Source organism: Oreochromis aureus, linkage group 18 (genome assembly GCF_013358895.1).
Source record: "Oreochromis aureus strain Israel breed Guangdong linkage group 18, ZZ_aureus, whole genome shotgun sequence".
In the NCBI taxonomy this organism is placed as follows: Eukaryota; Metazoa; Chordata; class Actinopteri; order Cichliformes; family Cichlidae; genus Oreochromis; species Oreochromis aureus.
Genome location: NC_052959.1, coordinates 9,196,707 through 9,224,647, shown reverse-complemented (window position 1 = coordinate 9,224,647; position 27,941 = coordinate 9,196,707). Strand labels below are relative to the sequence as shown.

At 40.7% G+C, this 27,941-nt stretch overlaps 1 protein-coding gene across 4 annotated transcripts in view; it reads left to right on the top strand.

Moving 5' to 3' along the window:
* The window catches only part of LOC116332007 (low-density lipoprotein receptor-related protein 8-like), an 80,600-nt gene extending 52,936 nt beyond the window's left edge, over nt 1-27,664 (top strand). For 2 of the 4 annotated variants that reach the window (XM_039602507.1, XM_039602510.1), the window contains exons 7-18: nt 2,145-2,267; nt 7,834-7,953; nt 8,494-8,619; nt 11,945-12,116; nt 13,818-14,045; nt 15,787-15,905; nt 16,356-16,495; nt 19,237-19,378; nt 20,143-20,295; nt 21,471-21,743; nt 22,577-22,645; nt 25,146-27,664. In XM_039602507.1, coding sequence (XP_039458441.1) covers nt 2,145-2,267; nt 7,834-7,953; nt 8,494-8,619; nt 11,945-12,116; nt 13,818-14,045; nt 15,787-15,905; nt 16,356-16,495; nt 19,237-19,378; nt 20,143-20,295; nt 21,471-21,743; nt 22,577-22,645; nt 25,146-25,486 — 2,006 coding nt within the window. In that variant the 3' untranslated portion in view covers nt 25,487-27,664. The remainder of the gene's footprint in view (nt 1-2,144; nt 2,268-7,833; nt 7,954-8,493; nt 8,620-11,944; nt 12,117-13,817; nt 14,046-15,786; nt 15,906-16,355; nt 16,496-19,236; nt 19,379-20,142; nt 20,296-21,470; nt 21,744-22,576; nt 22,646-25,145) is intronic. The other 2 variants (XM_039602508.1, XM_039602509.1) reach the window with 2 other exon arrangements.
* The last annotated feature ends 277 nt before the right edge of the window (nt 27,665-27,941 follow it).

The following is a 27,941-nucleotide window of genomic DNA, read 5'->3' as shown; positions in this document are numbered from 1 at the left end:
CCTGCTTGCCTAAATAAGATTTACAAAAATGAACACAAAAGCAAATTAAATGTATTTCATCAGAAAGCTATTGAACTATTTACAGTATCTTTATAGATGGAAAGTAATGGAGGTGGGGTAAGGGTTAGGGCTGGGAAACAAGTGGCAGAATGAGGAGGGAGTGGGTAAGGTAGGAAGGGGGAAAGGTGGTAAGGATTTAGGATGAAACCTAACCCATTCTTTTTTGCCCCTCTTTAATTGTGCCATCTTTTCTGTTTCTCAGACATTGTCTTTCTTCGCTCCTTCCTGCATTGTCCTTTACCTTGTCTTCACCCTTTATTGTTATCTGTTTTTTATCCTCTTTTCTTTGATTGTCTTTGCCCTCTTCTTCTGACTCTTTGTAAATGTAGAAAAGGAAACACTATAAATTACATTGTACTAAACTGCAAAACAGTCTGAAACAAGCTTTTAGGATCAAACATGGTTTATTGTGACGTAAAATGAGGGAACAAACCTGAAACTGCTTTTTGAGGATTTTGAGCTTCTCTTCTCTGTCCTTTGCTGCTGCTGCCTTCTTTCTTCAGTTTCTTACTTATTGTTGATTTCATTTTATAGCTTTTGCACTTTTCCCCCTATACTTTTATAATAAAATTCACTGGATCATAAAATAAACACTTTCCATCCTGGAACTTCCTGTTCCTAGACCAGTCTGTATCTATTATTAAAACACTATCCTTTCTCATTTTTTGAAGGCTATAGTGGTGAAATAAGTAAAAATTTAATTCTTTAGAAATGTTATGCTTAGTCTGGATCCAATGAAGTTGCTGTTCATTTTTACAGTCCATATTGTCATTGTTATAAGGCTGTTATCTACTCATTAATAAAAAGTTTTGGTGGGGTGAAATTAAAAAAGTAGCCATAAAAGCTGGTGTCCACCCAAGTTTGTGAGCACGATAATTAAAGAACAAGGCGGTCGCCGGTATTTTACATTTCATGGACTGGTGAGGGGGACATGTTAGAGACTATTTTTTCTCCTCAAATGTTTTAAACCTAGAGTAACAAGCCTGTTTTAGAAATATTTGTCCAAAAAAATGTAACAAGTAAAAAAATAAATAACCCCTCCCCCCAAATACTCAGATACAGAAGTACATTGCTCAAAAATTCAAAAAGTACTTTTACTTTACTTCACATCTCTGGCTTGAAGCCATAATCATCAAAATTTAAACAAGGTGTTAAAATAATTCACTTTATATGTAATGAATACAGATCTAGTTTATAGACATACACTAATACAATTAGCATGTTTTCCTAGCTTGCCATACTTATGGAACCAACCATAAGTGGGGATTTGAGGAACTGCAGTTTTTGGTACTTCCACTTTTTCTTCATTTTTCAGCCCTCCAGGTCACTGCTTGCTCACAGCACATCAACTTTTACTCACTTTTCTATTTCATTTTTCTTTCATTTCACTATGAAGTCTATTCCAAGTTGTTCCTTTCCATATCAGACTTCTTTAAGTGGTGAACTGTGACTGGCTTCAAATTTTGGAGATGAGCTAAGAGCAATTTTCCTCCTCTGGCCTTGTAACCTTGAACTCTGCACATAAATCATTCTGACTAGAAAACAGAGAACAACACAGTGAGGAAGGTACAGTATCTGGCTATTCAGCAGCTTTTCCTCCATATGCAGACCACAGTGTGAAAAATTGGCTGTCATTTCATGGAAAGAAATATCCTTTAAAGAAACTTACATGAGTATGAATCATTTGCTATAATGGCAGCTGGTGTTACATTGTGTGGATCCAACCCAGTGCTTATTGTGGACGAATTTCTTTACCTCTCCCTCATCTGACTGTGTTGCATAATTTAAAAACATAGTGCAAAATTAAACTGCAGGAAATTAAACTCTGGCACTGTGAAACAGGACCAAAATTAAAATGTAGTTATTATAATATTTTTTTTAAACGTTTTTTTATGTGGGGTATAATATGAATATTTGCTGCGTCTGGTTTCATATGAGTGTTCAGTAATTCAGTGACTGGAAATATTTAATTTGACTTCACACTTGTTGATGCACAAGGCTCTGAATGAGTATGCAAATGAAATAAAGTTTCATGAAGTGTCTAGTGCGGATTGTGATCTGTTTTTGTTTTTTTCCTGTTCCAGCCACCAAATGTGAAGGACCCCTCAAGTTTCTATGCAAGAATGGGGAATGTATTGACAGCTCCAAGGTGTGTGACTCAGTGAAGGACTGCAAGGACCGATCAGATGAGCCCAAAAAAGAATGCGGTAAGATGGCTACGACGAGCTCGTTTAGAAAAATTGAATTTATTACTTCTCTCTGCTTGAATATGAAATGGTTTTCCTTGATTACTAGCTGTATCAAATGAGGGAACACTCAGCTCCCAAAATAACAGAGCTGTCTGTTACCATTTGTGTGCCATCGTTTGAGCCCCGTGCAGTGACAGACCATGTACATATCTGTTGTAAATGGATTCAAGCAGTTAATGTAGCTGCATAATCATGTTTGCCATAACAAAGTGCAACTACCTCCCTCCTATTACCTTGCATTTCAAAGCATGCAGAGGCACAGTCAAATTAGAGGCAGCCTTCGAAGATCAGAACAAGAGCCCGCATGTACTAATTACCATCAAACTGCAGAAAAAGTCTTCATCTGCTTTATGGTAATCTATCTTCCTGTCTCTACCTTCATCTCTTAACCAAAGGTGTAATTGCAATGAATAAATAAAAAGCAGTCTTTGGAGAGGTAGGGATTGGAAGTGCTGATACAGTCTGATTTTACCTCCTGAGCCACTGCCCTGCATATGTTTTAAGTTAATCTCAAAAGACAAAATAGTATAAACGAGTCATGAAATGTCTTAGTTGGTTTTGTTGCTTAACGATACAGTAACACAGTCTCTGGTCAATAATGCAAACCCTGAAAATGGTAGCAGTGTGTCAGCCATCCTCTCTCATAAAGAGAAGGCTCTATCTAATAATTTATTTCAGAATTCCTGTTTTTAATATTAACTTGTTTTATTTAGCCTGAATTTTCTTGTATATTTTCCACAGTGGTCCTTTCTCACATTGTCTTGCATTCTTGTGAAAACATAAGAAAATTCAGTAGCTTGTAGAACCACCTGAGCACCAATAACTGGAAGTAATCGTTTTCTGTGTGATTTTCCAGTCTCTCACATCATTGCTGAGGAATTTGGCAGAGGAGAGGAGAAGCTCATGGTTGACTAAATGACTTTAAGATGCCCAGGTTCTGTGTTTGTGCTGATATGCTGTGATTGGTTTTCTCCAAACATGGTGCTGTGTATTATGGCCAAACATCTCCACTTTGGTCTCATCTGACCATAGGACATTGTTGCAGAAGTTTTGTAAAGGGGGAGTTAATAGGGAACTTAGATTACATTGACTTTGGTGAAAACTTTTCACATGACTGTAGCATTCACACTCTTTACTCCTATGCCTTTAAAGACTTTTATCTGTCACACCCATGCTCACACACCAATGGATGGATCAGGGGTAGCTTGGGGTGTGTATCTTACCCAGTGTCACTTCAACATGAATAGGACCAGAGGAGCCACAGATTAAACCCCTGACCCCAGACGACCCTCTCTGTTTCTGGCGACAAAGCCATTCCCAGTTCATTTGTATTAATAGAGCTGGCTAGAAGTGAATGCACCTGACCATTAGCTATGCTATTCACACATTAGTGCAGTTATAGTGTAATTTGGTTTGGGCAGCTGGGAGGGTAAAGATCAGTAAATGTCTGATTTAACTGCATGAAGTGAAAATGGCTTTAGAGTCAAGGCAAATGATTAATATAGGAATATTCTGATCTGTTGTTTAAAAAGAATGTGGAACACTGGGATCGCTGGGTGGCCAGTGGTCCTTTGCCCCCCTTTACTTCCCGTTCCCTTGGGCTTAAACTAGAGACTATAAGAACTGAAGGTGATGTTTGAATTAATCAAACATCACCATCTTTTTTTTGACATGAGAGAGTAAAAGGCAGATTTACTCTCATGAAATTATATTTCCTCAGAGAAACTTAAACTTTAGACTGAAGAGTGACAGCTGGCCGAGTAGACTGACCTCTGCCACAGACGGAAATTACACGAGTGAAACAAATATTCCAGAGAGTTGTTCTCCTCACTTTTCTCCCTCTTCTTCCTTATCTACCTCCACCTTTCTCCCTCTCTCCTTCAACCGAGGTCTTGTTCTCAGCTCATTAAAAGCATGTCCACACATACCTACTTCATCACTCCGCGCTCTCGACCATTTACTCCCAACATGTTGGCCAACTGGCACAGACAGAAAACAAACAGAGATACACCCCGCTGCACTGAAACACACGTTATTACTCGATGTTCAGAGCGACTGCATTTGCCGCATCAGCCTTACTTCGAGGAGAATAAAGACAATACATTTCCACACTCAATCAAATCTATTCTGCATTTTCCCCAACTCATTAGAAATAATGACATATTACCACATTACTGACCCATTACTCAGCACACATTCATCTCCTAACACTGCGCCATCACATTCTCTTAGAGGAATGGCTGAAAATAGGGAGTACAAACTGAGCTACCAGGGAGAGCGAGTGAGAAGAGAAACAAGGTGGGGGAAAGGAAAGACATCATGTTTGTGTCTGGAAAAAGCAAAGTGACCTCTAAAGTCTGTCTGAGATGGTCAGAGAAAAGCTGACAGGGCCTCTCTCTTCTTTGTTACCCACCCTGCCCCTCTCAAAGAAACGGGAATGGGTGAGACCTCAAATGCAGCTTTATTTGGTCTTTTCCTCTGTCTGCTGGCAATTCAGAAGTGACAGAATGAGAGTAGTTGCCACCGTGAGTGGCAGATTGCTGTCACCCATCCAGCTGAATTAGAGAGGGGAATTTAATGCAGCCGGTTGCAGTTCTCAAAGTCTGCTGGCAGTCGCACAAAGAGAGCATTTCTCCACAAAGTTTACCTTCAGTCAGTCTTTGAATAGATAACTATTTCTGACTTTTATTACAACAGAAAATTTTGACCTGAAGGTGTACAAAGGTCCTACACAATGTGTATTGATACCCCTGCATTGTATAGATGATCACTACACCTCCCAGACATCACTTTCAGCTATTTTATTGCAAGTCAGGGGGATGCTTGCAGTGATAAATTTTTCAACCAACTCAGCACTAAAGAGCATTTCAAAGTGTTTTAGCTCTTTATTTTGATGTTTTCCTGTAGCTTCAGTGTTTTGGTTCATTCTCACTGCTCTCATATGATTTTTGGCTGCTGCATACAGCTGTTTTCAGCCACAGTGTATCTAAAAACCAAACCAAAAACGATCTACACTATCTGTCCAAAAACAAATACCAGAGAGATGGCAATCATGGCTAGCTGCTGAACACTTGTGAAACATTTAGTGGCTAAGAGAGTGGACAGAGATAAACAGGAGTAAATATTAGATTTTGTTGTTATCAGGTGGCCAGAAACAAGTCTTTCACTGTATCAAATTAAAATATTTAGAGATGAGAGTTTTTTTCTCTGTTGCTTCCAAAACACATTTTCTAAAATGAAAAAAGCCTAGCACACAGGGAGTGGACCCAGAATGCAGCGCTCTCGGCTGTTATTTAGCTGGTAATGGGGAAAATAATGAAAACAAGAATTTAGTGGGGTTAGCATAAACTTATGAACAACTCAACAGACTGACAGACACATAGACCAAGAGGGGGATGCAGACAGTATTTATATAGGAGGAGATTGGAGTGGACACACCTGAGAGCACAGTTGAACAGAATCTTAAGTAATGAAACATGGAAAGCAAAACTGAACATACACACACGCGGCCAGGGACTGTCAAGATTAAACAGGACCTAACACACCCACATTGAGACCCACACTAAGGCGCGTGAACACAGGAACGGGAGCTAAAAGGACATGGTGACACATGTTGAAACACAGGAAACAGGACTGAAGACAAATGAACTTCCTATGACAGTGAAAGCAGACAAGCATGGAGAGACCAGACACCGTGACACGACTGGGGAGACAAAAAGGGTAATGAAACAGAGAAAAGACTGACTTCCATAGGAGACGCTGATGACAACACAGAGATGAGACTTGGACGGACTGGACATGAAAGCGAACTAACATAATCAAACAAGAACCAGAAATATAAAAAAACCAAACAAACTCAGAGACACTAGAGAATACTACACTCAGGACTAACCAATACAGGGCTTGATTGTGAATATTTCTTAAACCCAAAGGAATGAAAAGAGTCCAGAACAAAATCTCAAAACACACACAAGACACAAGGCCAAAACTGTATTCATTCACAGCACATGCATTAAAAAAACAAAGAAAAAAACCCCATGAAGTTTGCATGAAAACATTCACTCACATATGAAATACATTAGCAATAGAAAAGTGTGCAATTTAACACTGCAAGTGCCCTCTCACAATGAAATTCTTTGCAAAGTCCACATACTGGATTATAAGACTAGGCAATATTCCAGGAACTCGAGGGCTGTTTTAGGGCAGCTCAGGCCTTTGTGTGTGTTGTGTGTGTGCTGCAGGAACTGTCCCTGTAGGAGTTCTTTCAGGGTCGTTTTTAAGGGGATAGAAAATGCTTGCAGCCAGGTAGATTCCTCTGCAGTGCTAGGGGGGCTCGACACTGAATGAGTCATTGAAAAAACTGAACACAAAACATTACATTACTTTTTTTTGCACAATAACATACACACTAATTACACTGGCTCACTCAAAGGAAAGCACTACGACTTCATTTTGAAACCAGTGATTGTCTATGTGGGGAGTTTGCTGTGGCTCTTCTTTCACTGACTGATGACATAAAGCTCACTGGCTGGAGTGAAATGTGTAGACTGGGCAACAAACTGTTGACAGATTTAAGATTGTAGCTTTGCTTTGTAGATTGTGGAGCCTCGCTTTATTCTGAAAAACTCAGGCTCTGCACTGTTTAAATGTTTTTCTTTTATCTTAGCTTTTACTGAGTTAGCCTTCGCTTTAAGATCAGTTAACAGACTTTTATCAAATCTAGCATGAATAAAAGAGCTATATAAATAATTAATGTATGTCCATATGTTCAGCAGTAAAATGATACAAAACTGCTACTTGCAGCTTTATTCAATAAACTTCTAGAGGAGGTTAAGTACCTGAACCTGAAGTGTCAGTCAGTGATGCTTGCTTTCTTCTTGCTATGAGGTTAAAATATTTTATGCTTCACAATCACGTCTAACTACTTCTGTCTAATTTACTGTGCCCACCTTGTCTGTGCCAGCTGCTTTGACCTAGTTTTAAAAGAGAGCGTGTTGTTTGTTGTGTTTTCACATTTTATTTTTCATCTTCTGTCATTTTTAGGATCCTGCCGATGCAGGCAGCGCACCTGTTTAATTTAGATGTGCTCCCTCCCTGCTGTGATAGACCCTTGTGGGACATCTTAAAATCCCAGTTCACAGCTTTAATCCCCTCTTCACACATATTTCACATCCCTGCAGATGGACCTGATTCTCAAGCTTTACAAGCCTGCCGTGTGTGATGCCTGCGTGTCGCTTTGATTCCTCTTCTGCTTTTGAGAACATCTGATAAGAATTCAAAAAAGATGGAAAAGAGTCGAGTACAGAAGCCGAGATATCATAGAGATTACTGCGATATTCTCCACCCGTGTGCCACACATACATATTTATCTTTTAAAAACATGACAAGTCATTATGCTGCAGGGTAATAGTTGAGCAGGAAAAGTCTTTTCCTAAATGAGATGAGTAACTATGACCTACTGCCTGACCTTCCTCTTAAATGAACGGCTGCTTTTGACACCTGTCTCCTTTTCTTTGTCTTCCAGGACTGAATGAGTGTATGATCAATAATGGCGGGTGCTCCCATGTCTGCATGGACCGACCAATTGGCTTTGAGTGTCAGTGCCCTACCGGCTACCGGCTGCTAGACAAAAAGACTTGTGGAGGTAAATAGAGAAATATAAAGTGTTTTTCAGACCACACAGAAACCGAGTGGTCGGCTGGCTGCTGACCAAGCCAGTATAAATCTGTTTGTGCATTTGCGTAGTGTACCGCTTTGGGCAGCTTGCAGCTCTCTAGCTGTCTATCTCTGTTCCGTGACCATCGCTCCCACAGGGGAAGTTGTGCAGTCTTGCTCCTGTCACACATGCCTATAGTATGTCCTTCACACCCTTCCTATCATTTTAGCAGCTCGCCACCACACCCAGAGAAGAATCAGGTCAAAAGACGTCAGCAGGGATCCACCCTGCCTCCCTCTTGACTCCTTTCTTCCCTAAAACTGCAAAAATTCCAGCCATAAAATGTGGATTTTTACCTCCCCGTTGTAGCTGTCATGTCATTGAAAAGAATTTCTATATTTACATTTCCTGAATTTAGTTTCCACTCTCATCTGTCACAGCTCACAAGGGAGTATTAGTGATTTGCTGTCACTGTCTGACTGACTGTTTTTGTCTCTCAGCTGATTGATAATCCTCTCATCCCTGTAGATATTGATGAGTGTGAGAACCCGGATGCCTGTAGCCAGATCTGCATAAACTACAAAGGGGATTTTAAATGCGAGTGCTACGAAGGATACGAGATGGACCCGGTCACTAAGACCTGCAAAGCAGAAGGTGAGTTACAGTAAGAAAAGAGGAATTAAGTTAACCATGTCTATTTGAGATTGAACATGTGGAAGAGCCAAAACGAGAGATGTCTTAAACCTGTTTTGCACATTTTCTCAGATACTAACATGCCTCAACACTGCACCGCACTCTCTTCTGTACTACATTGTTAACTCCTCCTCTTGTCATAACCAGGAAACATCTTTTAACTGTTATATTCTTATTATTTCTCTGCACGTGTTTGTGCACTTGACATAAAACAAACATCACATCACCAAGGCAACCGCTCTGTTTTTCTCAGACCGAATTTGTCCTCTGGGTCCTGTCCCATTAGACCGCTTCACGAGTGACAGACTGATGTTTAGCGATGCTGAACACTTATAATTAGGTATAGCAACTCTTCAGGGGTACCTGGCTGAGTCACGGTGGAGGCTAATTACACCAATTTAATCCAGCCTCCCGCTCAGCTTGTTGATAACAGTTGTTTGACTAGTGGAGAACAAAGTGGACCGCTAAGAAGCCAGCTGATGTCTTTTGACCTCCAACTATGGCTCAAAGCTGTTAGCAAGAGGATTGCATGCAGAGGCCATTTTATGTTTACACTTCATTTCCCTGCAGAGTTTTATTATTTAATTGGCAGCAAAGAGCCAGTCAAATGAAATGTGTTGATTCTGTCCCTGTGGCTGTCAAATGCTGCTATTTAATTTTCCTCAATTAAGCTAAGCTAATATCAAAGCTCAGCATTTGCATGTGTGTGTTTGTGTGTGTGTCGTGTCTGCCCACTTGCCTCTGTTAACGCTTGTGTACTTTTCTCTGCATGGCTGCCCAGTGCGTTAGCTATCAGTTTATCATGGCCATGAGAGAAGTGTTTCTGGCTGTGTGTCAGAAGCCAAATTGCAGCAAATGCAGCAGTTGAGTCGCTTGGTTTTGAGGCAATGAAAATGACTTCTGACTGTGACAGCCCATGAACCCAGCAGGGGAGAATTTTCCCCTTTAGAGGGGTTGGAAATGCTGTCATTGTAATGGCCAGTTTTTTGAGAACGCTTGGTCCTAAACGTCACTGTCATGATTCAGAGTTTAGGCTGGAAGACGGAGGAAAGGGCAAAAAGAGAAGACGTGCGGGACTGCGATACTACAATGAGGCTACAACACAGACTGTCAAAAGGGAAACTGAGGCAAGCGAGCCATTAATGAGAGAATTTCATATCTGCCCCAAGAGATAACTGCCTGCAGCTGCCATCCTATTACCATGCAGTGTCACAAAGAGATTGGCTCAGTATAGATGTTACTAGACAAAGGTGGGCTTTGGTTATAGCCCGGCAGATAAAACCGTCCCTACAGGCGCATTCTGTTAGTCTTTTTTACCCACTCGACTTTTCCTGGCCAGAATTATGAGGAAATAGTTTAAGACCTCTGTTTATATATGGTTCTGATTAAAGTGCATTATGGGTGACCTTATCCAAAACAGACAGCTCTAAAAATAGGTGTGAAAAGAAACAGGGACACTCTCAGAGGAAGTGCTAAAGCAGTGCATGATAATAGCTAATAACAAATTTACCAATCACAGTGTGTACCTCAGATGAAAGCAAGAAATCTTTTATCTCCTTGAATAACAAAATTATTTCATAGTGTCCTGCGAGAGTTCTCCACATAGCGGGCTATATTAATACATTCCAGAGGACAGGTGAATTGTACATTCATTTCACCAGCACATCTTGTTCTAGTAATTTGCTTTCTGACTAAAGACTCGACTAATCAGGCTCAGCTGTGATTTGTGTTTGGTCCTGATTAGCATGGTAGCAGGGTACACTAAGATGGTGAGCATTAAATATTACACCTGCATAGCTTCACCAGCACCACACGCTCCAACCACTCAAACACATATATTAAATTGCAAACATTTTCATTTATCTAATGGACTCACTGCCTTTGTTGTGCTTATCAGTTGTGCTTACACGAATAGCCAAACCTCAAAGGCCCATTCTGAGCAACCTTAATGAAATTAACATCTAGCTTGAAGTCTGACCAACTGCTGACATCTCTGTAGACATTTTTTTGTCTAGTTAGTAGCGGTCACACTTTCTGTGCTGATGAAATCAAATAACCCTGGGAATAGAAAATGTAATAACTAGTGATTGCATTAAATGCTTTGAGATATATTCCAGATAAGATCTGCATCTCTCAGCTGTGCATGTAATAAATATTTATATAAAATGCAGGTGTACACTGCTGGTATTTGGAAGTAAAGCCTATTATTATTCTGTTGCATATGGGTTAAAATTCACTGAGCAGCAGATTGTTATTTTTCTATATTTGCAGGCCTGGAAAAGGTAAGAAAATCTCTTATTCAGATGAGTGTATGTTTGCTCATGTCTGTTTTGTTCCATTGCCGGTGCAAAAGCCGTCAGCTTGCTGTTTAAAGAGGTGCAGCCAGATCCAAAGGTAACTCTGATCTATATTTGCAAGGCGAAGATAATAAGGAGCGTACAACTTAATGATGCATACAGACACACTGATCAATACACCAACTATTCAGCTGTTTTTAATGAACAATTATTGTCCCTTCACTCTTGTTAGAAGAGGATATTGAGTAGTATCATGCAAACTTGATGCTGTTTATCTTTGTGAAAAAAGATTATATTTAGAGTATTGACTTTAGTCTCTCCAGCATCGCATTATGTTCCAGTGCTTTTAACACTGCGGTGAAGCCTGATTGTTATTACTGTAGAGCAATGTCTAAATCATTCCCTGACATGCAGCATTTCCCATCTGGGTCAGCAGTTCTCAAGTCCAACACGCTTGCATTTTGATGCTGTGCTGAACACACTGTCCAGCTTATTGTTGTTTTATTGTTGTCTTCTTCTTCTTCACATCTTTTCCCTGTGTGGGTTAAATTATTGACACAAGAGCACAGCCACTGCTTCTTCCAGTCCAGACGATGTACTTTTCCCACTGGATAAAGGTTAAGTTGATTTAAAGCAGTGCACTTGCTGTCTAATCTGAAGCATATTAATGTTGATGTGTGCATAGATGATCTGTGGAGCACCAGGACGAGAGCAGTTTTCTAATAAGATATACCCGCTTTGGCCCCTCTTCTCGCCTAAACTGTCAAAGCTGATTCGCTTGAGCATCACTGAAGCAAATCCCAACTCTAATGTATTCCTTCCACCTACAATGTATTCATCCTCATAAGCCCATTTTAGAAATTGCCTCCTATTGAGAAGTTGAACTTTATATTTTGCTGATCCATATTCTGACCCTGACTCCGGGCCTGTGTTGTTTGTGCCTGCTTGCACAAAAACACACCCTGAAATGTTCGTTTCTTTGCTTGCAGGTAAAAGCCCTTACCTACTGTTCACCAACCGACATGAGATCCGACGCATTGACTTAGTGAAGAGGGACTACAGTCAGGTGGTATCCACACAGAAGAACGCTGTGGCTCTGGATCTGGATGTGGCAAACAACCGTGTTTTCTGGTGTGATCGATTTCACCGGAAAATCTACAGGTAAAAAAGAGTGGGGACGTTTTGAGTTTCTAAATCTTTGAATGTTTTGTGAAAAACAATTTGTGTATGTAGTTTGTTTTTTTTTCACACAGAAGTCATTAAGTGGCAGACAAACTGCAGCATAAACAATAGATTCTACACAGCTTGGATATGACAAATGTTTATTAATCTTCTAAGCAATTTTTACATTTTTCACTATGCCTCATTTAATCAAAACGCCTGCATTGTCAGCGACTAGATAAATATATTTGAAATATGAAGACGTACCAGAGCCATTATAAGAAAGAGACATGGCGCTGTACAAAGCCAGTGATGCAAGGAACATTTTCTGGGGAGAAGAACTTTTTGACAAAGTTTTGTGGCAAAGTCTTTAAAAGGTTTTTATCAGATTTGACTGGTAATTCTTTACATGCAATTTATATGTCTGCACAACCTTTGAAATGAAAGGTAATCAAGCTTTGAAATAACTGCCTAAAAACAGCTTCTTCAGAATGCCTCGCATGCTTCTGGAAGGATTTTGACTTGATTTTTTTCTGCTAAAAATCTATATTTCTAAATATAAACCACTCAAAATTTTACTTTCATCTATTTGCACTCCACCTGTGGTTTTCAAATGTCTGATTTTTAAAAGAACTGTGCTTTAATTAGATTTTGATACATGATTTCACAAATCCTGCACCATTGCACACTGATGAAATTTCCCTGTATGTGATGTAGTTAGAATCTTCTCCTTTATGCTTTTGATGTTTTTTGGGTTCAATCAGCTTAGCCGATGGCTCAGACCTGCTATTATTTTAGATGAATTCCACCCTTCCTTTTGTTATCCCAACTACGTTTTCTCCCCAGAGTGTCTTCTAATTGGAGCACTGTGTTCTCTTTATAAAATTGATGTTAAGAGGAAAAAAATCTCTGGGGAAACTAAAATTGAAATTCCTGTTTGGGAGCACAGCTCCCTTGCCCTCGCCTCACACCTCTGCTGGGGGTCAAATCATTAGTGAGCAGGGCAAACCCTGAGTGAGGCCTTGTCTATTCTGATAAGTGGTCCATCTAAGAAGGATGCTAACCCCAGGATGAACCTGCTCAGCACACTGCCCAAGGCTGTAGCTCCCATATCAGCCCCATTCTTTGTTCTGCAGTCTCTTCACTTCAGAGGGAGAATGGAGAATTGCTCTTTGTCATATATTATCTGTTGGGGTGTGTCCCGTTTGTGTTATTATCACTTTATGTCCGCTTATATTTTGTCAAATGAATGTGCCAAAAGACTTAACTTGCATAACAAAGACAAACATGCAAGCTATATAACTGTGTCATACATTTATTGATTGATTGATTGCTAATGCTAGATTTACTGTTGTGATTGGAGTTTTTCTTCTTCAGTTAGAGTTTAAATCAGTACTAAATTATTTTTTAAACAAGCAGGTAAAATCCTTTGGCTCTGAGTGCAGTCACTAAAAATCAATATTTTATAGTAATAAATCTTCTGGTAGGGTGCCACATGATAAGACGGATTGCGTATTCAGCCTCATTATCACAAAATAGTGCCCTGCAGGCAGCCAACCAGGCTCTACCTCACAATCTTTCTTTACATCGATTTTGTAATAATGGCTGGTTTGATGTAGATTATCCCTTACATATTCTCATCCCCTCAAAACTCTCCCTCATTCTCTCCTCCCGCATTCCCGCCTCCTGCTCCACCCGCAGTGCCTTCATCCACGAGGCCAGTGACCCCTCCCAGCAGGTGCCACTGGTAGAATCATCTCTGCAGACCCCTGTAGGACTGGCTGTGGACTGGCTCCAACACAACCTGTACTGGACCGACTCAGGGGACAAATCCATCTCCGTGGCCTCAGTGGACGGCACCAAAAGACGTGTCCTCGTCAGCACTGACCTGAGTGAACCCCGAGCCATAGCACTGGATCCCCACCATGGGTAAGGAAGTGGAGATGTATGCATACAACACCAGACATCTGCACTGTTAGTACCAAGTATTAAAGAAACTGAAAGACAAGATCCATAATTATCACAGCTTATGCATTTTAAGTATGTAAGTATGTAAGTATGCTAATTGCTGAGCTTCATGCTGTGAATTTACATAACACTTAGCATATCAGCACATAATAGGGTCGCACTGAGTTCACATAGGATGCCCTCCAATCTAGTTCTAGACTATACTTTTTGTCCTCTTTCATAATTTTAAACATGATGGTGACGTTAACCTTAAACAGACGTCTAATGATAAATATTCAGTATGAGAACACTTGTTGTATATGAGAATCCAGCGTGTCAAGACTCTGACCCATTTAACATCCTGATATGATAGTTTTTGACAGCCTGAGGAGCTTTATGAAATGGTGCCAGGGTGTGATTCTGCATCTTTTGTGTTCTGGTGATCCCAATGCAGATTAAAAAAAATCAGCGACAAAGTAAACATAAATAGACACACAAAGGGGCTTCGGTGAGGCAGGCACACACACACACATCACAGGAATGCTTTACACTGAATACCAGTTTGGACAAAATTGTCTTAATGTCGGTAATAAACATTTACATAGAAATGAAAGTAAATTACTGTGTCTTCACTGCTTTGATTGCTCACTCATATTGCCCAATAACCATTCAAAGTGTGCTGAAGTCATACCAGATAACAGCTTTTAAATTTGGTGGTTAACAATGTTGGGATTAGGTTTAAGCTCAATGTAAATCACAGCCATGGCAATCCAAATGAAAGCAGAGTCCTCACAGACCTTAATGGTGTAAGCGATTACAGCCACACGGGTAAATGTAATGCTCAGCTTCTAGTCATGACAAAATGGTCCTGTTTGTCCTGCAGACCAAGGTGAGGGATCTAATAACCATATTTTCAAACCGCAATCACATACTCCATCAGCGAGGACAAAGGCTGCAAACAGTAATGCTGTCAACTTGTCAAAGAGGTCAATGCTTGAATTTAAAAAAAGCCTGGAAGCATGAAAGCCTTTGTGTCAGAGGCCCATGCTGTAGCTGCTACAATCCTAATATGCTGTGAGCTGGTATAAGAGCTTAAATTAGAGCATATGGGAGATGGTGGAATATTTGTACGAGACATAACACTAATATTGGTGGTCTTTTGACTTGTATTGTAGTTTTGTGGTGCTGAAAGGACAGCTCCGAAATGTTCACTTGTCAGAGATCTTTTACAAGAATTCCCTACAGCACTCTTTGTTGTAGAAATGTCTCTCTTTCTCTGCCCTTTTCTTCACAAAAAAATCACTTCCACAAATCTTGGATGGCATTACCTTTGCTTTGGCATAGCTTGTAGTGGGGAAAAAAGACATTTGTGTGCCCTAGTTTTGCACTCTTATGTATATCTGATTGTTTTAGGCTGCATATTGCTTATGCAACTTTAAGCAGCTTTTTTTTCATCTTTCCAGGACAAATATTTTGGTACAGCTCTGATATTGTTATTATTATTACTATTCTTATTATTCGGTTAGTAAAGGAGCCTACTTATGCTGGGTAGAACTGAAACAGCAAAGTAAAAAAAAGCCAAAGAGGAGAGCTAAATTAAAGTAGTGGACAGTGACAGTGATGGTTTACTGCCGAACCACTTAGCAGAACAATGCCGTGGGACTAATAACTGCTAAAACCCTAACTGGATAATAACACAATGACTTTGGTGTCTTTGTTCCAGCTTTATGTACTGGTCAGACTGGGGCACGCGAGCCAAAATAGAGAAGGCCGGTATGAATGGAGTGGACCGACAGGTGCTGGTGGCTGATAACATTGAGTGGCCCAACGGCATCACACTGGGTGAGGGGAGAACAGCTGTTCTTCATTATACCATACACAGTGCTATATTTGACCCTTTTTCCTCAACAGCTGTTGTGAATGTGCCTGAAGCGCAGACCTGAAAAGGAGCCGATGCATTCAATCAGCTCATTTTTGATAAAAGGTCAAATGTAATTGAAATAGCACAAGTTAATGTTTAACGATAATGGCAAGAAGTAGTTTAACAAAGTTATCATGGCCGCTTCGGAATGATATTTAAAATGTTTCAGATGTTATAGATCAACACAGTAAAACTTGCTGTTGTGTAATGGTGAGAATCTGACATTTCTAACGTAATCGATATCACCTAAAGGGATTTGCTGGTCAGAGTGCGAGAGTGCTTACCGCAAAGACAATCAATTTCCACTCAGCTTGGGAAATTCCTATCTACATGTTTGTGTGTTTGTCTGTGTGCGTGTTTGCACTCCGCAGATGTGGCCAACCGCCGTCTGTACTGGGTGGATTCCAAACTGCACCTCATAGCCAGCGTGGACCTGAACGGAGCTCACCGCAGGACGCATATGTCGTCCGCGGAGAGACTGGGGCACCCGTATGCCCTGGCTGTTTTTGAGGTTTGTGTTTACCCCTTTTATTCCATCGCCTCATTTTGTAGAACTCAGCATAGATTTTCAGGGATTTTGGGCAGTTGTCCATGATATCACCCAGCCTCCCACATCTCATCATATCTACATCTCTCTCATTAGCCTCAATGGGGGCCTGCAGAGGCACAGGGAGCCCAAATGTAATGACTGTTGAATTCAATTTATTTCATGCTCAATCGGTGGGTGTCCTTGTGTGTGTTCTGTTTGTTTTTCCCTCATGGGACTGATTGGTTGAGCATACTAAACAGAAACAGCTAAGAGAAGAGAGCAGTCAAAAGCAACACACACATTTAACACACATACAGACACACACTTGAGCTTTTGGTTGTCAGCCAGTTTCCCTCTGTGCATGTTATGTCAGGGCCTTTAGAAACCTTCAGTTTGGGCTGGTGCCAAGCAGTCCTACACATCCGTGCCAGTGTGCAAACGTGCTTTTGCTTGCAAACTCTTGTTACAGGAACATCCTTTAAAATCAGCCTCCCTAGGGGAGACCACAGGCAGAGGTTTCCTTCAGAAGCAGACCAAACTTACAGCCGTGGATCTTTGAAACTATCCGCTTTGGTGTATATAATATAATTATATTTGTGACCTAGAGAGCAAATAGAGGTGTTATTTTTAAAATGTGCCTGAAGTTGTCCTAAATGTAAAATAAGTTCAGTATAAAAGAATAATGAAGCTTGTAAAGTTCAGTCACTTACTAAATTGGATTATGACTACATTCTGCCACTTCGATGTAATAAATATTTTTATAATGTTTTTTTAAAATGTAGAATTGCTCTACATGTTCGCACAGTTTACCATTTAATAAGTGTAGCATAACCTTGATGATTTTCTCCTGCATTCTGTGCTGTAAGTCCGGCCTGTGCCAGCGCTGTAGAGAGCGCTCAGAGAAATGATGATAAATTCCCTCCGCTGTAATACATAATCGATCGGGATTTCTCTGCTCTCTGCCCTGTTGTGGCTACAAGGTGACCTTCTTGTTCAGCAAGTTGGACATACACCAGTTCAGTGTTATTGAGTGGGTCTTGTTGTATCGTACATCACATTACAGTACCATCTCTTTCTGACTCAGTGACTGACTCAACGCAAGCACACACGTACACACTCGAGTGTAGTGAGGCCTATTGTCTCGGCGCTCGCTGGGGATTAGCCTGTGGTTTCTAAGGCAACTGTAAAAAACATGTCAGTTCCTATCTAAGACTCTTTTTTTAAAACTTTTGATGAGGTTAACTAGGGAAAGAAAACAAAAAGTTTATTAATAAAAAACAAGCAGGGTTAAAACTTTAGCCTGTGCTGCTGTATTGTGATCTATATTAAATGGGTTTTAATTATTTAAAGCCTCGTGCTGCTGTGAGCCAGAAAATACATCCCAGAAGGTTGCAACGTTTTAAAAATCAAATAATTGATTTGATTTTCTTATATAAAAAGGCATCATTGTTTATTGTTGCACTGCTGCTCCATGAATAGCAACCTCCTATTTACAATTAAACTCCTTTGCATTTCCTCCATCATCTTAATGATCACATTAAAAGCCAATCAAACATGCTCGCTCTTCTGCAGAAGCTAATGGGTTAGACGGTGTCTGTCAACAGATACTTCCAAGTGCATATTTCCCTTGCCCTAATTTTCTCTTTATTTCTTCTTCTGAAATAAGTTGGACTGGTATCATCAGACAAGTACTGACAGCATTTAACCATCCAGAGTGACAAGCTAAGGGCAGCTTGTCTCCTTTTTCCTGGTCACTTTTTCTTTTCAGACCCCTTTTCATGATATAGTCACACTAACTGTACAACCAAAACTATTAGGAGTGTGTGTGCCTTTGAAATGCTTGCTTCGAAGACAGGGACCAGGTCTGGGGCCAATTTGAATGTGAAAAGTCTGCAACAGTAGGAGACATCTGACCCCCCCTAAGGGTGTCTTATCTGACTCCCTTTGCAAGCGGTGTGCATGACTGTTTACATAAACCTAATGACGACAACGAAAGCTACACACTGAAAATCAAGAGGAAGAGAGAAAAGCCTAAACAATTAAATATAATGATAAATAATTAATGCTGTTAGTCCAACCTGAACTGTGGAAGAGAAACACTTGGGTTACTGGATTTCCACTAGTGTCACATTATTTCTTTTGTTTACGTTAATGTTTAACATTAGTTGCCTTAGATAGGAGAGCAGCCTGGTGTGTCCAGCTCTGCTAGCTGTGATGTTAGCACGCTCACTGTCAGAATCGTGACAGCAACAGTTGACTTGTTGACGTAACTTGAAGGGGCCCCTTTTGAATTTTTGCCTTGGGCTCCAACAGACTCTAGAAACACCACTGATTACATTCAGTCTGTTTTGTAAATTGGTAGAAGTCGCAAATCCGTTGGTGTCTGTTGCAAGTCCAAGGAAAACCTCACAGATTTTAAACAGAATTATTGTTGCATGACGTTGTTGTTGCAGGATGGTGATTTAACTGCAGCGCAAATTCTGCAGTTTATTTCTGATACAACACTCTGACTTCAGGGATCTGACGACACGGTTCACCAATCAGATACCAGTGTTAAAATAACAAACTGTGTTCTTCACTCTGAGGACTCTGTGACTTTTGTTTGTAAGGCACCATCAGGTTCAACTGAAGCATCGCTTGCCAAACTTGTAAAATAAAATTCAAACTTCACACGACTCTAACAAACTAGTTCTGACCTGTTGTGTTTTTCTCCTGTGTCTTAGGATCGTATTTACTGGACAGACAGAGACAAAGCAGCAGTCTTCATGGCCAACAGGCTGACTGGAGAAGACATCCATGCCCTTGCTGAAAACCTTAATGACCCCCATGACATTGTGGTCTTCCACCAGCTTCGACAGCCACAAGGTGTGTGTTTGTAGAGTGTGATTGAGGCACTTGCATGTGTCTTTAGGCATTTCCAACAACAGTTTCATCCCCTGCCTTTGATTATGTGAGCTGAGTTTCACCTCTTCTGCATGTCCATATCATCCTAGGCGCATGTATAAGTAATAGTGAGCCCTGTGATTGTAGTAGAGCGAGTAAAGCACTGGGAGCAGCCGTACATTCACGCGTGTGTTCAAACTCTTCCTTCAACTCAGTTTCCTCTTATGGGACAATCCAGATCCAAACTGAACTGAACAGAGCACTTAATCATGAATGTGATATGTGTGTGTTTTTTCCTTGCATGTCACTTTCCATATCTGTCTCTGTCATTCTCTCTTACTTTCCAGTGCATTCTCTGTGCCCATTTATATTTTATCTTTCACTGAATTTCATCACCATTTTTTCCAGTTTGATCTTCGTACACCTTTGTCATTTCTTTTGTTAAGAAATGAGACTCTGGGATGAACACAGTGGACATGTACCTGACAAAGTAGCACAACTGGTCACATTTCTCTATGTTACCAGATTTTATTCTTTGCATGTTTCTGGAACCTTTGTTTACATAAAGTAATTAACTTTGTTTAAAGGGAATTCAGCAGTGCCCACAGTGGGGAACAATAAAGTACAACGACTGTGCCTTCCCGGCTGTGTTATCTCCTCACATTGCATTAATGTTAATCTTATTTATATAACCACAGCCGTGTAATTCTCCCTGTCTCCGTCTTTCTTTCTCTTACTGTCTCCAGGCCCAGACAGCTGTAATCTGGGCAGCGTAGCCAATGGAGGTTGTGAGTACTTGTGTCTTAAGGCTCCACAGATCACTGAACACTCCCCCAAATACACCTGCGCCTGCCCCGATGGACAGGACCTGGGGCCTGACATGAGAGGCTGTGTGCCAGGTGAGGCTGGCTATGGGTGGTAATGGAGTGTTAAATGATCAATAACACCTAAAGGGGCTTTTTGGATGCTGTGTTTACTGTGGAGATAATTGGATTCTGCTTCCCATGAGGAATGCACCAGTGTGTTTTTATCAGCAAACTTTTATATGCACCTATATCTTTATTAACATTTTAAAAAACATCAACAATACAACAAATTAAAATAAAACAAACAAAAAACAGGTTTTCTTATCGTACATCGTACACACATATCCAAACAACCTGTTTTTAAGCATAAAACCAATGATCTTTTGCTGTTGTTTATCTGTCCTTCCTTCCACAATTCACAAGAATCACAGCTCCTGCTACATTTTGGTCAGAATTTCATCAAAACTTACACACAGTGTGAGGGTGAAGACTTAAAGTTCAAGGTCACATTTGTAGTTTTACGTCCAACATCCGTGAATTGTTATGGATCGTGAGCCTAATGAGCTACAGCGATATTGAGGTTCTGCTTTAGAAAAAAGTGCAAATAAATAAATAACCAAAATATTTAAATGTAAGCCATAAATCTGTAAAATGACAGAAAAAAATATTTTTTTGTTCATTAACCAAATGGTTTTTTTTTTGTATATTTATAGTACATTTTTCTTACAGTAATTGTTTATATTCGATAGTGAAAAAAACTGGAACTTTTCTGTCTGTTAACTGTTTAACACAAAGTTAGTTACATAGTTATGTTAGTGTAGTGTGTATGGCAGGTCTTTATTAGTAGGAAAAGCTGTAAAAAGTATGAAAATAAAGGTAAAAGTGCAAAATTAATGCCCCCTTAACATTTTCCAAAGCCATCCACTCGACCCGATTGTGGTCTTTTCTGGGCCAATTCTGGCCTGCGGGCCTTATGTTTGAAATTTCCTAATGTAAATTGATATATGTCACATATACTGTGTTAATAGTAACACAGTATCTATTTGGCTGCTTGTATTTTTTGTTGATTTTATGTTAGGTAAATGTTGATTTTTAGTTTGCTTAATGATGAATATGTTCTATAAGGGATCTTGCAGCATCGCTCTGTGAAGATTTTAATCATAAAGTGATGACTGTTGTGGTCCTTCCTGTCTTTTTCAAACACTTAAAGACATTTACACTCATTTCTTGAGCTGAAGGCTTTCGCTCTGCTATTACTTTGCCTGCAGCAGCGCCAAGAGATGACATGACAGCAACATCTTCACCCCCCACTGAATTTACTCCGGGCACTGGAGCGACAGAGGGAACAGGAGGAGTGTCACAGGCGGATGCAATCCCCCGCTTGACCACAGCTCCATCTGGCTCCCCCGAGCCTCTCACAACCCTCAGCACACTCAAGCCTTTGTCCTCGCAGGAATCGAAGGCGTTGGGCTCCCACTCCACTGCCACTACTATGATTCTCTCCACCACACCTGCAGGAGACAGCAGCGTCTCACAACACTGTAAGTAGCCTGTGAATTGTAAATTGTGTTTATCAGTTCTGAGTCTGAAGATAAAAAGATATATGATGATATTTGACAGAAACCATTAGTCTTACATTCAGAATTGAGGATATGTCAGGTGCTCCAAACCTTTGTAATTAACCACCGGGGCACAGTCCTCTGACAAAGCGCCACTTTCACCCGAGCGGCCTCATCTCCTACCAAGTACCACATCTGACGGTTTCATTCATGCTCATAATGTAGCTAACAATCTCACCCTCGCTGTAATGATGGCATTAAAGTGACATATCTACAAGCCCCAGCAACCAGTCATCTGGCTTTAAGAGCAGTAATGGATGGCTGTTTCTCACCTTGAAACTGTCATTGTTCCCGCCATAAATTGAGCTCTGCGTAGGCGGTAGTGTATTGCGTGTCTTTAAGGGAATATGTGCAACTATGAAAGTGTGCATTAATAAGTGTATTAGTAACTATGTTGCATGAAAATGAACGATAGAGTCACAATGGTGTCTAATGGAGCCCAGATGGATGGAGTGTAGAAGGTCAAGGTTGCATTGAGGGGAAATTTGAACTTTTTCCATCTTCTTTCCCCTCATTTCTCTTTGTAACACACTCACATCTGTGCACGCATGATCACCCATTCCCCACCTCTTGGTCTTTATTGCCCCTCTTTTTCCACCACCTCGCCCTTCCTGACTGCACTGCTTATCTTTCACTCTATTTCTCACACATTTTTTTTTCCTCCTGCACGCTTTCTCACTTTTATCCTTTCTTGCTCCTCCATCTTTTCCTCCTGTCGCTCTAACACCTCTCACTTGCTTCATCTCTCTCTGCAGCTGGAAGCGAGCATTTCCTCCTGGGTGAGAACCTCACTGTGGCTGTTTTGGGAGTGGTCATCCCCATCGGTAAGTTAGCTGCAGCTCCCCTTGTCTGTTTTTGTCTGTCCATGATAAAGGCCTGCAAGGCTGCTGTCTCAGTGCTGCCTATGGCCAATGTTTGTAGCCCATCCACACTGACCTTGCTGTGGCAAGGCGAGAGAAGCCTGGCCTACAGCTCTCCCCCACTGAGGTTTCTCAGGAGTCATTTTCTGTGTGTCTGACATTGCTGCCACACTGCATTATTCACTTCACACCATGTTGTGTTGGGTTCTGCTACTGCAGGGAATCCGTGTCAGCAGATCTTTTGTCTGAAGTTAGAGTACTTTACTTTCAGTGAAAGTAGTTTATTAATCTAAATGAACAAAATCCTTTTTTTCATTCACAGCAGGTTGTATGATGGAGAATTTGAGTCTCACAGTCTGATTTCAGACAAACCCAATTCCAAAAAACATTGAGATGATCAGTAAAATGTAAATAAAAACAATGATGGGAATCTTACAAACCTTTATTTTATTTTCAGTTGAACATAGAAAACATATTAAACGTTTAAAAAGAGAAAACATACAATTTTAAGAAAAATATTAAACATTTTGAATTCAATAGCAGCGACACGTCTCAAAAAAGTTAGGACAGGGTCAAGTTTACCACGGTGTAGCATCCCCTTTTCTTTTAACTAGCCCGTAAACATCTGGGAACTGAGGAGACCAGCTGTTGGACTTTTGGGAGAGGAATTTTGTCCCATTCTTGTTTGTTATAGAATTCTAGCTGTTCAACAGTCCAGGATCTTCTTTGTTGTAGTTTTCCTTTTTTTTAACCTAATTAGTTGCAAAATGTTACGTTTCCAACCTTTTGTTGTCCCCATCCTAACTTTTATTGAAACATCAAATTCAAATATTTTTTCTAACATAGTGAAACATCTCAGTTTGATATTTTTTTCAGTGTCCTATTGTGAATAAAATATGAGTTCATGAGATTTACACACACATCCAATCGTCTTTTATTTACCATTTTTGGAGTTGGTGTTGTAGATAAAATCATTCTCATTTCTAGGCAAAGACTGGCAAACTTGCCTAGCACACAATAATCTGCTGTTGCCAGGTTTCACTGCTTAATTAAAAACCAAAAAAAACACACCCATTTGCTCCATGAGTTTGACTCAGACACTGTAATCATCCAGCGTGTTCACAGATATTAGAGGAAGAAGAGGTGATAATTATACCACATAAAAGGTGGTAAGCTGAGTAAAATGCAATTAAAAATGCAATGCTGTGATTTTCCAATCATTAAAATGCAGTTCAGATAATATAAAGGAAAGCATACAAATGATGAGAACTGACAAATCTTGAAATGATGAGAAAGGATGCCAGCAACACATTTTAAAAGTCGCACAGGGACAACAAAAGAGTGAAAAAGCTGTAGAAAAACTTGATAAAGTTAACTGTTAACACGTTAGTAAGATGGCTGGCTTAAAAAAGTAAACATCCCAGAGAGGGCGAGTTTTCGAGAACTAAATATGGGGAGGCGTTCATCAATGGTTAATGACCTGATGATTCATTTAGAAAACAGAGATTAAAGAGAATAAGTCTTTTATTGGAGCACAGAGACAATATTTAAACAGACTTACTTTATAACAGCCTTACGTCACTGCTTGACTCACTATCTTTATATTCATATAGAATTTAGAATGCTTTTAGGATTCGTACTGATATTTTTGGTAAATCCGAGATTATCTCAGTTGCTTTGGTCGACGCACTGGGAAATATCAGTTTATGTAATAGTTGTAAACAGGCCTTTTTAGAGCTTGATCTTGAGTGTAGCTGTGTAATGATGTGCTGGTCTTCTTAAGATTTTTGTTTTTTAAAGGCAAGAAAAACAAGACATCACCTTTAGATAAATCTAAAGGCTGCAGGAAAATGAGCATGCTGTCTATGTGAGAAATGTTATTGTACACTGTGCATCTACAAAAGGTGCAACACTAATACATAATGCTGAATTAAATGAAGCTGAACAAAAATGAGTGAGCCCGTTAGATCAGATGGACTGTTCTCATTATATACTTAATAAGGGGAACATTCTCTAAAGGGCCCCAAAAATATGATGCCAGTAAAGCACGAAAGCTTTATTGGTGTAATTTAATAAAGCAATATTAAATTAAAATGCTTACTCAAGGACAGATATGCTGTGATGAGTTGCCAGGAGATTGTGCAGTAATGAGTTCAAATTTGTGCTCCCTGAGGATAGTTTAAAGTCAAATTACGCCATTTTGGCCCTTAATGGTGCTCTGTGTTGCTGATTTAGAGTTTGATAAAGAAAACATGTTGGTTGGTGTATGACCCAACTTTGACCCAGCGTTTAGCCCGGCCTCCCACACACAACCTCTGCACCACAGCCCCCTGCCCTCTCTGTCCCCCCGCATGCCTGTTCTGCTCCTCTCTGTGCCTGTCATTTCATGCCATGGACTCGTTATGCCTCGTTAACGCTGCCCCCCCTTCCCATGTCCCTGCCGCTGTGTGTTAAACGCATGCAGTTCCTATCGTTGCCACAGTGGTGTTCGGCCTGGTCTGCACCGCGGTCTACCTGGTGTGGCGCAACTGGCGGCGCAACTCCACCAAGAGCATGAACTTCGACAATCCCGTCTACCGCAAAACCACCGGCGAGGGCGAGGAGGACGAGATCCACATCGGGCGGACGGACGCCATGGGACACCACGCGCACCACCACCCGTACCCTCAGGGCGTCGGCATGGGAGTCGTGGCAGCGGGAGGGGGCACCTGCCCGCAGTTCATTGCCCTGCCTCTCGGGGGCAGCATGCCAGATCCCGGGACTCACTGGTACACAGAGCAGCCCATGCTCTCCACTGCAAAGTGACCTGCAAACAGGAGGCAACTCCTGGAAAAGATGGCCGCTCAAGGCACACGCACACACAGTGAGGTCAGAGGTGACTTGGACTGAGTTTGCTGAGGGAATGAACAACATATCATCAAGTGTTACATGCAGTCATTCCCAGCCATATCCTATGCCAGTTCCCATTTGAAAACCACCAGTAAGACAAACAGGACTCTTAAAAAATAGTTTCATACCTTTTTTCTGTGAGATGAGTCTCATTTTTCTTCAGTGAACGCTGAGATTTAATCACAGAATTATAAATGTGTGCTAACGTGTTTCTGACTTTGACCTCAGCTGGAATAATGGAGTTAGAGTGGTTCCTCTTTTGCATTGAGTGAGGCTTGTGCTGTGTGTCTTATATTTTGTGACAGGGGCTAGTGAGAGACTCTTTGTCATCCTTGATGTATTAATTTGGGCTTGGTGTTATTCCCGGTGGGCCCGCAGTGCCCTGGGAACGCTATTAGCGAAGGAGGAGCTGTGAAACTGGGACAGCCCGTGCGTTGATGGGACAATCTGTACAGATTCATGTTAGAGCCAATCACATTGTTGTTGCTGGACTTGTCTTGTGTAGGTAACATTTGTGTGGGTTTCTTTGAAGATTTTTTTCCCATTTTGCGATTGATTTTTAAAGGTTACTAACTACATTTTGTGCTTTCTCTCTGGTTCAGAGGAAGGCCTTTCAGGGTGAGTTGTCTAACATTTCAAGGTGTAGTTGAACACAGTTGATTTGAGAGGTTATGTATTTATCTGACCTTCAACACCCCTGAGGTTTAGTTAAAGAGCAGCAGGTTTGCAGACTGAGGGAAGAAAAAAATGAGACAAAGAGTATTCAGCTTGTTTTCTTAGAGCAGGGAGAGTTAGAGGGGAGTGGGTTTTACACAGAAGTTCTGTCTTCATTATTGTGGCTTGTTTAGATGTTAAATGGTTTGAGAAAAGCAATAGGCGGCAGCTTTAGGCAGCTGCGGCGTTATGTGGTTGACAAAATTCCTCGAGTGTTAATAATTTTATTTGATCACCTGCTTTTGACTGTGACAAATGTGCACAGAAATACACATGGGGTGCAGTGATAGCAAATTCACGCTGTTCTCCAGAGGACGGAGACAGTGTGCACTTGCCGAGCGTAAACACAAACAGCATGCATAATTGCTCACCAACTGACAATGCAGCCATTCATTGTTTCAGGCAAGATACACACACGCGCACACTTGCACGCGCGCACACAGTCTCCACTTTCTGCAATGGCCAATATCTGAGTGGACAGTTTTGGATAGCGCCGTGCGGGAGGGCCCGGCCGGTGGCTGCATGTCTAGAAAGACCTGTCATGTGATGTAACCGCAGAAACCGAAAGTCAGGGGGTGATGTAATGAGGGTGATACCAACTTGTCGTGTCAGTAAACATGCTTCATACTGGTCCCCCCCTCCCCACATCTTTAACACATATACGCCACTTACAAACCTTAAAAGTCTAGTTGTGTGTATGTGTGTGTGTGTGTGTTCATAAATATGCATGTGTGCTAATGTTCATCCCACAGCCATATCTGAACTGTTTTGTATGCTCTTTGTTGCACAACCCTCTTAGAATGCCTTCTGTATTGTGTACTGCATGGAAGAAAACAGTGCGTGGAAACAGGTGTGTTAGTGTGTATGTGAGCGAGTGTGTGACCGTGGAAGAGCTGCGAGGGTGCTTTTTGATTCATTGGTTTGTAAATATGTTTTCATAAAGTTTTTGATAATGTATTATATAATTATGTAAAAGAGAAGCTGTACATAAGATTTTAGATAAAGTGTTGACAGGTATATTAATTTATTTGTATAAAGGAGAGCACTGCATTCCCTGATTGTAAAAAAAATCCAAATGATCCACCAAAGTGGTTTGTGTTGTTTCTTGCTGTGCATCATTTCGCATCCTCTTTTTTCTGTGCAAAATTTCTTTTGTTGTTAACCCTCACAAAACGTGGAGACCTTTCCCCCAAAACACCTGCATCTTTGCAACATTTCCCAACCTCGGTGTCAATGAGATGATTGAGTTTTGTTTATTTGTGCCTTTTTTTTGTTTGTTTTTTTAATTCTTGCGTTTCCATGAAATAGACAGGGATCAGCCATCTACTGTACATGCAATGATGAACTGTGTTAAGACCAAACTGATTCCACTTTTTTGATTTCCTGTACTGGATTACTTTTGAATATCTCTATATATTGATATATAAAATATGATTGAAAACAGCCTGTGCTGTTGTATTTATTATTTCCTTTTGCAACACGTTTATACCATTAAGGCATTTTCGAACAAGCTGGGTTGCAAAATGAGTTGCTTTAGAGCTGCACAGCGTGATGCTTTTATATCGGCAACAGCTCAAATGCATGCAATCCAAAAAGTGACACAACAAGTCTATTCCATAAGCCAGTAGGTCCCTACTTTGAAGAATATATTAATGTA